Source organism: Bos grunniens, chromosome 19 (assembly GCF_055505025.1).
Source record: "Bos grunniens cultivar Pamir isolate PY7600 chromosome 19, Bosgru_T2T1.0, whole genome shotgun sequence".
Lineage (NCBI taxonomy): Eukaryota > Metazoa > Chordata > Mammalia > Artiodactyla > Bovidae > Bos > Bos grunniens.
In genome coordinates, this window is record NC_141183.1 from 5,317,255 (window position 1) to 5,330,437 (window position 13,183).

At 49.6% G+C, this 13,183-nt stretch overlaps 1 protein-coding gene and 1 long non-coding RNA gene across 2 annotated transcripts in view; one reads left to right on the plus strand and one right to left on the minus strand.

Annotated features, from left to right (window-relative positions):
• LOC147350983 (uncharacterized) overlaps positions 1-13,183 on the minus strand; it is a 75,940-nt gene that overhangs the window by 42,284 nt on the left and 20,473 nt on the right. The gene's annotated exons all lie outside the window — the stretch shown is intronic.
• Positions 1,055-7,803, plus strand: SSTR2 (somatostatin receptor 2). The gene is made up of 2 exons (XM_086355951.1): positions 1,055-1,298; positions 5,513-7,803. Exon 2 carries the CDS (start codon positions 5,604-5,606, stop codon positions 6,708-6,710), a length of 1,107 nt encoding a protein of 368 aa, XP_086212077.1. The 5' UTR covers positions 1,055-1,298; positions 5,513-5,603; the 3' UTR covers positions 6,711-7,803.

The window sequence follows — 13,183 nt, forward strand, 5'->3', positions numbered from 1 at the left end:
GCCCAGATAGAAATCGGCAGTTATTTGCTACCTTACCTGCCAGCCCCCTTCCCAGGTCTCTGGGGCTCACCCTACCTGCTAAAGAGTCTCTGGACTGTAACTTTCACTGGTGAATTGCAAATCAGATAACAGCACTGGACAGTCAGAGCCAGCTCAGCCCACAGAGAAAACTGTAGTTGGCGTTTGCTTTCTGTTTGCTCATCCTCTAAAATGTACTCACGATGTGGAGTGTATGTGTGTGTGTGAGTGTGTGAATACGTGTGTGACTGTGTGTACTTGGAGGAGGGTGAGGAAGGAGAGGCTGCAGGACTGAATGTGACTTATTAAACTTGGAACAGAAGCTGAATCATCACGGCCAAAAAACAAACAGCTGTCCCCGCATGTGACAACCCCCACTTCATGCATGTTCCTTCTCTTTGCTCCCTCCCAGCGGGGAGGAGGAGGGGCTGTGCCCAAGGTCAAGGTGAAGGAAGGGGATGGCTGTAGGGCCTCTGCCTCTCCAAGTTGTGGAGAGAGGGTAGAGTTGGGATGAGCTGCTCTAGTGTTGCGCCTCTGATTGCTCTCCCACCTGAATTTTGGAACCAAGAGCGGGCTCAGCCCTGAGCGGAGGGGCGCTGGCCACTGCATCCAGACGGGCATTCCCCTGGTCCTGTTTTCCTCCCGCTCCTTCCGGGGGCCTTGTGCCTGGGAGATGACCCACTGCTTTGCAAAGTTGTCTGAATTCAGACACGGCAGAAGTCCCAGAGTCTGGGTCGACCAGCCGCCACTCCAGCTGTCTGAAATAGGCTGGGTGAAACAGAACCGACTCTGTGAAGGAGGACGGAAGACAGCTCGTGTCCGTGCCACCGATCTTGGGGAGGCTGAAATCGCTTGACCCTTCGCGCCCCGCACGAGGGTCTCCCTTTAGCCCTGGTGCCTGCGACCTCTGCCCGCAGCCACCCCGGGATTCTCCCGCAGCGCACCCCAGTCCGCCCACCCGACCGGGCGGGCGGAGCGAGCTGCGGTGACGTCATGGGGGGGCGTGGGGACAGGAGCCGAGGTGCCCGCGCTCCGCACTGCTAGTCCGAGCGGCGCAGCCACCCGCGCGCGCGCTTGCTCCCCCACGCCCGGAGCCTCAGTCCGCGGCTCGGCTCCCGGGGTCTGCGGGCCACGCTCCGGGGCGCGACTCGCGAACGGAGCCGGCGGCTCTAGACGCCGAGCGCCGGCCAAGCAGCTGCGCGCCCGGCCGCCGGGCTGGGTTGGGGACAGCCGCTGGGTGCCCGCGAGCCGAGCTGGCAGATTGCAGCGGAAAAGCAAAGGTGAGGTGTGTGGGCGTGCGTGTGCGTGTGCGTGTCTGTGGGTGTCTGAGAGAGAGAAACGCACTTGGGCACCTGGGTGCATCTGCGCTGCGTGGAGGTGCGCGCCCCGGCGTGCCCACTGTAGGTCCCGGCGCGTGGCTCTCCACCCTTGTGCTTTCGTGGGTGGTTTTGGTGGGAATGAACGACAGCCGGTGTCCCGGCGCGATCGGGACGCCGTGGATCGCCTGTGCTGGAACGGACGTGTCCGCACAGCTGCAGGCTGGTGTGCGCGGCGTGCGCCCTTATCCAGCCCTGGTCTCCCAGCCGAGTGTCCAGGTGGCAGCTGCTGCGACGGGGACAACTCTGCCAGCTGCCTGCATCAGAACCCCGACGCGAGGACAGCGAGGCTAGCGAGGGGGATATCGCCGCGGCTCCTGCCGGCGCGCGCCCCCGGATCCCTCCCCCACCTACACCCGATCTGAGCCTGTGAGTGGCAGGCAGCGGAGCAGGAGGAAAAAAAAAGAGGGGCTTCTCCCTTGTTCTTCCTCGCCCAGTCGGGGACACGGATCCCGAGCGCTGTAGGGTCTGCTCCGCCCGGGCGGAGAGGACCGGTTGCCCAGGTTTGGAGAGACCGAGTGTCTGAGCAGCCCGAACCCCCCGGAGGCACCGGTCAAATCCCCAGGCGGCTGTCAGCGGTTCCCAGCCGTCGCTGGTGCCGGGCCCCGATCTGCCTTTGGAGATCAGGGTGCTGGCAGGACAATCCTTAATCCCTCCTCCTTCTCTGGAGATAGCAGGGAATCCTTTAAGAAATCCTTGGGTCTGATGGCCAGCGAGTTGGATGGTGCAGAGGCTAATTTTCTGTGCCAGCCTGGGGCACCCACTGAGCGGGCGGTGGGGATCCTTCCTCTCCCCTCTGCCCCTTCTGCCAGCGATGCCTCGGCTTCTCCTAAGCGCAGGAGCGCCCCACCGGGTGGCCCGCACCTGGCTTTTGGCTCTCGCCACCAGTGGGGCTCACGCTTCAGCCACCAGGAAAGGGTTAGGAGGCCTGAGGGAAGTGGGGTGGGGGCTGAATGGAGGGAAAGATGCTGGAGAGAAAGGGAAAACTGAAGTTGAAAAGGATTTAAGGTCATCTGGGACGCGAGGTCCCATTCCCAATGCTCAGTTCTTAGGCTGGGAACCGCAGACTCTCTGGGATGGGAGGGGATGCTCTAGATCAGGGGTCCCCAACCTCCAGGAAACATCCGGAAACCATCCCACCCTCCGGTCTTCCCTGGAACGGGTCGCTGGTGTCGGAAAGGCTGGGGATTGCTGCTAGACCGTTCTCACCCTCCCCTCCAACAGGGCTGGACTCAATCTCAGAGGAAACCAACAACCAGACATTTCCCATACCTAACGATTTTTACGCTGGAAAAATAAAACAGAAAACCCAACTTCCTGGTACATTTAATCACAATCCAGCAGGTAGTGACGCCTGGCATTGGCGTCCACTTTCAATGAGACGCCAATGAAGCAGAAGTTGCTCGGAGATCCGAGGCAGCTGACTTCATCATTGATGCAATAAGATTCACTGTGATTCAAACTCATTTCTTCCTCAGAGGAGGCTTCTCACTCCACACTGGCTCCCCAGCTTATCCAGTCTGCCACCTTCACCAAGCTCTGAACTCTGTCTGGGGCTGCCTCTCTCAAAGGTGGAGAATGCTGCTTCTCAGGGGGAAAAGAAAAAAAACTGATGCCATTCAATCCCTTCCCATTGCATGAGACTCCAGCCAAAAAGGCAGAGTCAGGGCTGGAGGTCAGCATTTCCTCCCATGCCGGCATCATCATCACTACCCCTGCAGCCCCGGGGTCTCCAGTCTCACCCAGACATCAGAGTGTAACTTTGCAGGTCACATAGATGGGACCCTAGAAATGCTAGTGACGAATGTCCACCCCAATGCAGGTGGTTTAAATAGGCTTTGGGGTTGGAAGAATTAAAATAACAAGACAGTTAGAAATGATATTGGAAACAGCCTGTGTTAATCTAAGGACATGAAAAACGGTTTCTTCACAGCTTCTGTTTTTAATTGCTGCCAGTTTATGCTTTTTACCCAACTCAGATATTGACTCCTGGGTCCCCAAAGTACTTTGCAGAAAGATCAGCCATGAAGCCCCCAGGCCCACTTTACAGACAGCTGTGTGGTGGGGAGGTCAGCACAGAAAAGACAAACAGTGCTCCCGGCAGTGCAGAATGAACCCGAGGCAAATGTAGGCAAGCACCGTGCAGTACTTGCTGCTGGCTAACTCCCCTGTAACTCATCAGCAGACTCTCCAAGCAGAAAGGAACAATGTCCAGTCTTCACTCAGGCGTCAGGGAAAGCACCCTGCTCCGGGGAAATGTGTCCTCCAGGTGAACTCCTCCCACTATGAGCTGAGCCCTTCAATGCTTTGCCAGCATCCCCCTTCCCAGAGTGACCTCTTCCCTGCCCTCCTTACTTCCCACTTCAGGGACTCAAGACCCAGCTCAAACATTCCTCATGTGAAGCCTCTGAATCTCCCAGAAGAGAAAGGCATTCTCAAGTCCCTTGTTCATATCTCCAGGCAACTCACACCCTTAGAGTTGGTGCCCTTCCTGTCTCCCCTCCTAAGATGTCACCTCCATGTCTGGTCCATTCTGTATGACAAAGAATTGTCCCAGGGATGTTTTTTGAATAACCGCAGATAAATCATTTAATTATGTGATAAGCTATTGTTCTACATCTTAGGCCAAGCCAATAGTGTCCCAATTATTTTCTCAGGATGGAGGTAAGACCAGAGTCAGCTGCTTCAAACCAAAGCCCAATTATCAGTCAGTGGTTTTCCAATCCACTGAGCAGCGGCTGTGATGCTGTGAAAAGTAGAAAGCTTGGATGTCCTGTGTTCAAATTTCAACTTCACCAGTGACGCTCAAGGGAATGGGAGCAAGTTCCTTAAACTCGCTTAGTCTCAGTTTCCTCGTCTGTAAAATGGGGATAAGTATCCCCACATCATAGGATTGTTTGGAAGGTCAAGGAGACAGTAAATGTGAATCAGCCTGCCTTCCTCCCTCCTGGACCCTGTTTTTCCCCTTAATTAGAGGATCACAGGCAAATTCTCTGGGGTGTGAAATGATCTCCAGCATCCTGATGGGGGACTTAGGAAAGGATTCTCCAGGGCACCAGGAGGTCAAGCACTGGGTATCAGAGTCAAAGAGAGGAAACAAAAATCAACTAGAGCCAATATTTTAAAAATAAAAGCAAGCCAGATCTTTCTTTTTAATATTTAAGACTATAAACTGGTTCATTGTGTAGGCAGATTTCAATAAATTAGAAATAAGTTGGTATTCATTGGAAAGACTGATGCTAAAGCTAAAGCTCCAGTCCTTTGGTCACTTGATGCAAAGAGCCAACTCACTAGAAAAGACCCTGATGCCGGGAAAGATTGAAGGCAGAAGAAGAAGGCGGAAGAGGATAACATGGTTGGATGGCATCACCGACTCAATGGAGATGAGTTTGAAAACTCTGGGAGGTGTGAAGGACAGGGAAGCCTGGCATGCTGCAGTCCATGGTATCCCAAAGAGTCAGACATGACTTAGCGACTGAACAACAAAAAATGAAAAAGGGAGAAAAGACAACATTTTTAGAGTTCTAATTAGGAGCCCAGCACAGCGCTAGGCATTTTCATCTTCATTTCATCACTTCGTCTTCATGATACCCCCATTTTAACAAAGGGGAGAGTGGTTGAGTACCTGGCATGGGGTCACGTGGTCTCCATGGTTTTTTCACCTCTAAAGTCTGGCATTTTTCCACTATGGGATTTTCACAATAGAAAGACTCCAAAGCAGCTGTCAAGTCAGCATAGATTTCCTCAAGGGGGAAAGACCAGGAACGCAGGTGTCAGACTTTTCTAAGGTAGGGCTTCTCCGGGCTCTGTCTTCTCTACGTTCAGATCAGCCCGCTTCTTAGGAACCACTGTCTTGCAGGTAGAGTCAACTCCCACGTGTGTGTCACCAAAGATGACAAGATAAACTGGGATGACTTCACTCAAACCCTTCCCCGCCACTGGAAAAACAACTCCAATGGCCTGCGTGTGAGAATGAGCTGGTAGTGCTCACACTGGTGTGAAAGACAACACACTTTTCAACTGAAGAGCGTCTGAGAGAGCAAACCAGAAACACGGGAAGCTGGTGACAGCTTAAGTAACCTCTGGCAGATAAGTCAATCTTCTTTTCTTCCTTGCAGATGTCACAGTGGATCCTTTGCCTCTGGGACCCATGAAGGTGAGAATAAGACTTCTGGCGGGTTGGATCTAGCCTAAGACTAGAAGGCAGCCATGGATCTGGTGTCTGAACTCAATGAGACCCAACCTTGGCTGACCGCTCCGTTCGACCTCAATGGCTCCGTGGGGGCAGCCAACATTTCAAACCAGACAGAGCCGTACTACGACCTGGCCAGCAACGTCGTCCTCACCTTCATCTACTTCGTGGTCTGCATCATTGGGTTGTGTGGCAACACACTGGTCATTTACGTCATCCTCCGCTATGCCAAGATGAAGACCATCACCAACATCTACATCCTCAACCTGGCCATCGCAGATGAACTCTTCATGCTGGGTCTGCCCTTCCTGGCCATGCAGGTGGCTCTGGTCCACTGGCCCTTTGGCAAGGCCATCTGCCGGGTGGTCATGACCGTGGATGGCATCAATCAGTTCACCAGCATCTTCTGCCTGACGGTCATGAGCATCGACCGCTACCTGGCTGTGGTCCACCCCATCAAGTCGGCCAAGTGGAGGAGACCCCGGACAGCCAAGATGATCAACGTGGCTGTGTGGGGTGTCTCTCTGCTGGTCATCTTGCCGATCATGATATATGCTGGCCTTCGGAGCAACCAGTGGGGGAGAAGCAGTTGCACCATCAACTGGCCAGGCGAATCTGGGGCCTGGTACACAGGCTTCATCATCTATGCCTTCATTCTGGGGTTCCTGGTGCCCCTGACCATCATCTGTCTCTGCTACTTGTTCATTATCATCAAGGTGAAGTCCTCCGGCATCCGAGTGGGTTCCTCCAAAAGGAAAAAGTCTGAGAAGAAGGTCACCCGCATGGTGTCCATCGTGGTGGCCGTCTTCATCTTCTGCTGGCTCCCCTTCTACATCTTCAACGTCTCTTCGGTCTCAGTGGCCATCAGTCCCACCCCAGCCCTCAAAGGCATGTTTGACTTCGTGGTGGTCCTCACCTACGCCAACAGCTGTGCCAACCCTATCCTCTATGCCTTCTTGTCCGACAACTTCAAGAAGAGCTTCCAGAATGTCCTCTGCTTGGTCAAGGTGAGCGGCACAGACGACGGGGAGCGGAGTGACAGTAAGCAGGACAAATCCCGGCTGAATGAGACCACGGAGACCCAGAGGACCCTCCTCAACGGAGACCTCCAGACCAGTATCTGAACTGCCTGAAAAATCCATCACTCAGATGCCAGGCTCTGCCAAACGGCCGGTGTGCTCCCCAGCCCCAGCCCCCTGCTTCCTCCCACCCATCACCTGGCTTCTAGAATAGGAATCTGCTCAGCAGGAGTCCAATTCAGAGAACAGGGTTTGAGTCGGCTTGCATGAGTGAATGGTAAGGTATTAAACTGATTACACCCCCCTTAGAGGGAACATATAGATGCAAGCAGACAATTCAGAGTCTGGAGAAGAGGAGATCCCGCCTGGGTGAGACCTTTAGAAACAACTGAAATTCAACAAAAACAGAAAACTCTGCGTGTTTGTGTGTTTAAAACCCCGTGTGTAATCTCGTGGTCTTACGTTTATACCTGCATATCCTTATCTAGTCCCTGTACAGCCATGACCTAGGTACGTTTCCTGAGTTCAAGGACACAAGTAGCAAGTTCAAATGTGCATAGCATAGAGGGATGTTTATTCCAATGTGGTACCCACAGAAATGGACTTACCATGAAGCCAATAAAGTTTAAGCTTCAGGGATCTCTCTTGCTTGGGCGGTATGTCACATGGTCATATGCTTTTGTAAAGAAAGAAAAATATGTAAAAGTAAGATATTTTTGTATTCTTTTTCTTAAAAAGGTCTCCTTAAATTGTATAAGTGTCCAGCCTCACAAAACTGGCCTCTGACCCTGAGTTTTTGCTTCATTAATTTCAGGCAAGTTAAATCAAAGTAAAAAAAAAAGGAGGGGGCGGGTGAGGGAGAAGGTATTTAAGACCCAGAACATAAATTCATGTGTTTTCTCTTCTTAGATATAATCAAAGGATTATTCATCTCTCCAAAAGGACATTAAGTGGTTGTGGTCATCGATCATTGTATTTATCCAGACATGGCCTGCTCTAAGATTGTATCATTTTCTTCTTAAATTGCCTCAATTTTTCCTAGGGAGCCATGGAAGGGAGTGGGGTTGGGTGAAAAATCACTAACGTGCAAGGCAAAAAATAGACAATCATTCTTATAGGGAAACAATTTTATTCTCCTCACCATGAAAATAAATGAATAAGAACGAACCAAAATTACACCTTTATGAGAAACCATAAAGTTGGTTTTTTTTTTAATGCCAGACATGTTCTCTCAAAGAAAGAAAATGGAAATGTTACTCAACAATCCCTCAAAGGTACTTTTTAAGAACTCTCTACAAAGCTGGGCACTAATAAAATCACAGTGCATGCGGAAGGTCTGAGGACACGGCTCCAAAACCGTCAGCACAGGCACCAGCCAATAAATATGCCGAGTGTAGGGGGTGTGGGTGTGAGCGTTGGCGCAGCCCCATCCCTCACAGGTGTGGCTGTCCCACCTTCCTCACCCACAAAACACACAATAAACATCGACCTTTAATCCTCGGGCTTCCTGAGCTATTCCTCAAGCACCATTACAGACAGGCACTTCACACCGTCAGGGACGTTTTTCCGTCCCTGAAACTGAAGACGGGCTTGTGTACGGGCAACAGGAAGAGAGGCAACACCCATTTCGTTGACCGATCGCAACTTCCGGGGTACAAAGAAATACACACTCGGGTGTTTGCCAGGATGCCATGGTCTCTGGGTTTGTACAAGAGCCTCACTCGTTGGGTTTTAGGTATCAATTTCACCATATTTGAAAACAAGCTTGCCTCTTCCGGCTGCCTGAGCACAGGCTGTCAGGATGACCGAGGACTCCACCTGTGGTCAGCATGCTGCTTCTGTTCTATCTGCCTAGGTCACCCACGCCACCTCCTTCCCCAAAGCATTGACTGAGACCCTGAAAATGTGTTCAAAAACACTTCCTCGTGGCCCAATGGCTGGGACTCTGTGCTCCCAATGCAGGGGGCCCAGGCTCAATCCCAGGTCAGGAAACTGGATCCCACGTGCTGCAACTGAAGATCCCATGTGCTGAAACTAAGACCCCCCCCACCCCGAACAGCCAAATAAATAAAAAATAAAGGTGTTTTTTAAAAAATATTGATGATAGATAAGTCCATGCAAAAATAAAAAGAAGTACAATTACGAGACTATAAAGAAAGTTGTCACACACGAAACACACCTGCAGTCCAGACTTCCCTGGCGGCCCAGTGGTTAAGATGCCACGCTCCCACTGGAGGGGGTGTGGGTTTCATCTCTGATCAGAAAACGGATGCCTCAGGCCTCATGTTGTGGCCAAAAAAATGCTTGCAGTGAAATCCCACAAAGTTACTAAAAGAAAGTTCAGCTGCAAGGTCAGTTCAGGACATCTTAGCAGCCACAACTGATGGACAACGATTTCCCCTCCCTCTCCCCTTCCCACCCCCTTCCGTAAAAATAAGCAAGATTTGCAATAAAATGCTTTAAACCCAACTTTACCATTATTATATGTGCTAAGTCACTTCAGTCCGACTCTGTGCAATCCCATGGGCTGTAACCCACCAGGCTCCTCTGCCATGGGATTCCCCAGGCAAGAATACTGGAGTGGGTTTCCATTTCCTCCTCCAAGGGATCTTCCCGACCCAGGGATGGAACCCAGGTCTCCTGCATTGCAGGTAGATTCTTTATTACTAGCGCCATCTGGGAAGCCCTTACCATTATTATACTATGAGATATTCCTGGGCCTTTACATAAATGCTGACATTTACTTAAGAGAAGTGATTCCAAGGGACCAAGAATTGGTAGAAGTAATTTCAGGGCAGACAGACAAGTTTTAGGGCACTCATGCCCCTGCGATCAGAGAAGCTGCCTGCAGGGCGGTTGCCATTTTTCCCTCCAGGGGATCTTCCTGACCCAGGGATCAAACCCACATCCCCTGCCCGGCAGGCAGATTCGTTACCACTACGCCACCTGGGAAGCCATTGATGCTATAATTCTGCCCAAATAAGCCATCATGTTTCTACTCTACAAGGAAGTACTCTCCACTTTATGAACAATCTCTTTCTACGATAATTTGCTCTCAGGTTCTTTTCTTTGCTCCAAAGGAGGGGACACATATTTTCATTTAAATGTTAATGCAATTTTAGTTTCAAATTTTAATTTCAGCCTCCACTCGACATATAATTATGAAGACAGATCTGCAGGATGGTAGGAAAGAATAAAAAGTGATGCACTGCTTTGATTTTAGGGTATCTGAGCATTTGGGTTATGCAAGCTACTATTTAACCTTCTATTCACATGGGTAGCAAAGAGCTGATTAAATCTAAGTGGGTGTAACGAGAAAGGCATCAGCGGAGGTGACAGGACACTGGGGCCTGTGTTGATTGATGTCGGCTCGTCTTTCAGTAACACAGAGAGTTGAGTAAGACTGCACGTGGGGCTGGAACTTTGGTGAAGTTCATGTCACAGCTTGGAACAGTCTAGGAGGATGCAGGACATGGGAAGATGGAAGGATGCTGTGTTTCTTTCTTTTACTTGCTTTTCTGAAGAAGAAGGGGCTTCCCGGGAGGCTCAGCCGTAAAGAATCCGCTTTCGAGGCAGGAGACCCGCCTGCAGTGCAGCAGAAGCGGGGAAGATCCCCTGCAGGAGGAAATGGAAACCCACTGCAGTATTCTTGCCTGGAGAATCCCAGAGACAGAGGAGGCTGGCGGGCTACAGTCCATGGGGTCGCAAAAGAGTCAAACATGACTTAGCGACTAAACCACCACCACCACCATGAAGAGGAAAACTGGAGGAGCCATGCTCCATTGGTTGTGACTGCTCAGCAGTCCCGAGATGAATGTGTAGCTGGTCTTGAGTAATCACGTGTGATTTTATTGCATGCATTTAAAACTTTTATTTTATTGAAATACAGGTGATTTACAATGTTGTGCTAATTTCTGCCGTACAGCAAACTGTGACTCCGTTATACGCGTTCTTTTTCCTATTCTTTTACATTTATGGTTTACCTCAGGATATTGGCTCCAGTTCCCCGTGCTATGCAGCAGGATCTTCTGCTTATCCATTCTATATATAATAGTTTATTGCATGCATTTTTCTGTAACAACTTTTCTGACCATTTCAACTTTTAAAAAAAAATTTTTTTTGGTTATTTATTTCTTTTGGCACCTGGACAAGGACCTGAACCCTGGGCCCTCAGCCAACTGTTTCATCTTATAATCATACTTCTTTTTGTATTTGCATAAACTTATTTATCTCTCATAAATGGTAGGCAGAGAAGAAAATGTAGCCTGGTTGCTGAGACTTCCAGAGTTGGCAATGACCTGGAGTCTGCTTAAACAAATTCATCCTCTCCTTCAAGACAAAATCTAGCTATTGAAGTGCTTGGCTCCAGCTGCCCTAAATAGGAGCTCCATACTGGGAAAAGTGCACAGCCTGGTCATTGACAGGAGTAGCAAGTGGATGACTGTCAAGACAGATGTATGTAATCAGCCCCGACAAGGGCTTCCCTGATAGCTCAGTTGGTAAAGAATCCGCCTGCAATGCAGGAGACCCCAGTTAGATTCCTGGGTCGGGAAGATCCACTGGAGAAGAGATAGGCTACCCACTCCGGTATTCTTGGGCTTCCTTTGTGGCTCAGCTGGTAAAGAATCCACCTGCAATGTAGGAGACCTGGGTTTGATCCCTGGGTTGGGAAGATCCCTGGAGAAAGGAAAGGCTACCCACTCCAGTATTCTGGCCTGGAGAATTCCATGGACTATACAGTCCATGGGGTTGCAGAGTCAGACATGCCTGAGTGACTTTCACTTTCAATCTGCCCCAGATGGGGCTATTCAATCAAGATGGCCAAGTTTCAATGAAAAACAGAAAGGAACTTTGGCCTTGTTGGGAAAAAACATGGCAGGAAAACCATCAAAAGGTTCCACATGTTTCTTCCCTGGTGGTCCAGTGGTTAAGAAGTCACCTTGCACCGCAGGGGATGCAGGTTTGATCCCTGCCTGGGGAACGAAGATCCCAACTCCACGGAGCAACTAAGCCAGAGACACAACTACTGAGCCTGTGCATCACTAGAGAGTCCATGAGAGTCCGTGTGCCACAAGGGAAGATGCCTCATGACGCAATGAAGATTCCACGTGCCAGGTAAATATTTTTATTTTTAAAAGGCTCCTTATGTGATGGGGAAGGTCTGATGCGTGTCTCTGAAACGCTCATCATCACACAAATCACACTATTTGGCAGACCAAGCATTCAAGCTTATCAGTTCAGTTCAGTCACTCAGTCATGTTCGACTCTTTATGACCCCATGGACTGCAGCACACCAGGCTTCCCTGTCCATCACCAACTCCCAGAGCTTACTTAAACTCATGTCCATCGAGTCAGTGATGCCATCCAACCATCTCATCCTCTGTTATCCCCTTCTCCTCCTGCCTTCAATCTTCATTAGGGTCTTTTCCAATGAGTCAGTTCTTCACATCAGGTGGCCAAAGTATTGGAGTTTCAGCTTTAGCATCAGTCCTTCCAATGTATATTCGGGACTGACTTCCTTTAGGATGGACTGGTTGGATCTCCTTGCAGGCCAAGGGACTCTCAAGAGACTTCTCCAACACCACAGTTCAAAAGCATCAATTCTTCCGTGCTCAGCTTTCTTTATAGTCCAACTCTCACATCCATACATGACCACTGGAAAAACCATAGCCTTGAATAGATGGACCTTTGTTGGTAAAATAATGTCTCTGCCTTTTAATATGTTGTCTAGGTTGGTCATAACTTTTCTTCCAAGGAGCAAGAGTCTTTTAATTTCATGGCTGCAGTCATCATCTATAGTGATTTTGGAGCCCCCCAAAATAAAGTCTGTCACTGTTTCCACTGTTTCCCCATCTATCTGCCCTGAAGTGATGGGACCAGATGCCATGATTTTAGTTTTGTGAATGTTGAGCTTTAAGCCAACTTTTTCACTCCCCTCTTTCACTTTCATCAAGAGGCTCTTTAGTTCTTCACTTTCTGCCATAAAGATGGTGTCATCTGCATATCTGAGGTTATTGATATTTCTCCTGGCAATCTTGATTCCAGCTTGTGCTTCATCCAGCCCAGCATTTCTCATGATGTACTCTGCATAGAAGTTAAATAAGCAGGGTGACAATATACAGCCTTGATGTACTCCTTTCCCTATTTGGAACCAGTCTGTTGTTCCATGTCCAGTTCTAACTGTTGCTTCTTGACCTGCACACAGATTTCTCAAGAGGCAGATCAAGTGGTCTGGTATTCCCATCTCTTTAAGAATTTTCCAGAGTTTGTTGTCTACACAGTCAAAGACTTTGGCATAGTCAATAAAGCAGAAGTAGATTTTTTTCTGGAACTCTCTTGCTTTTTCAATGATCCAGCAGATGTTGGCAATTTGGTCTCTTGTTCCTCTGCCTTTTCTAAATCCAGCTTGAACATGTGGAAGTTCATGGTTCACATATTGTTGAAGCCTGGCTTGGAGAATTTTGAGCATTACTTTACTAGGGTGTGAGATGAGTGCAATTGTGCGGTAGTTTGAGCATTCTTTGGCATTGCCTTTCTTTGGGATTGGAATGAATACTGACCTTTTCCAGTCCTATGGC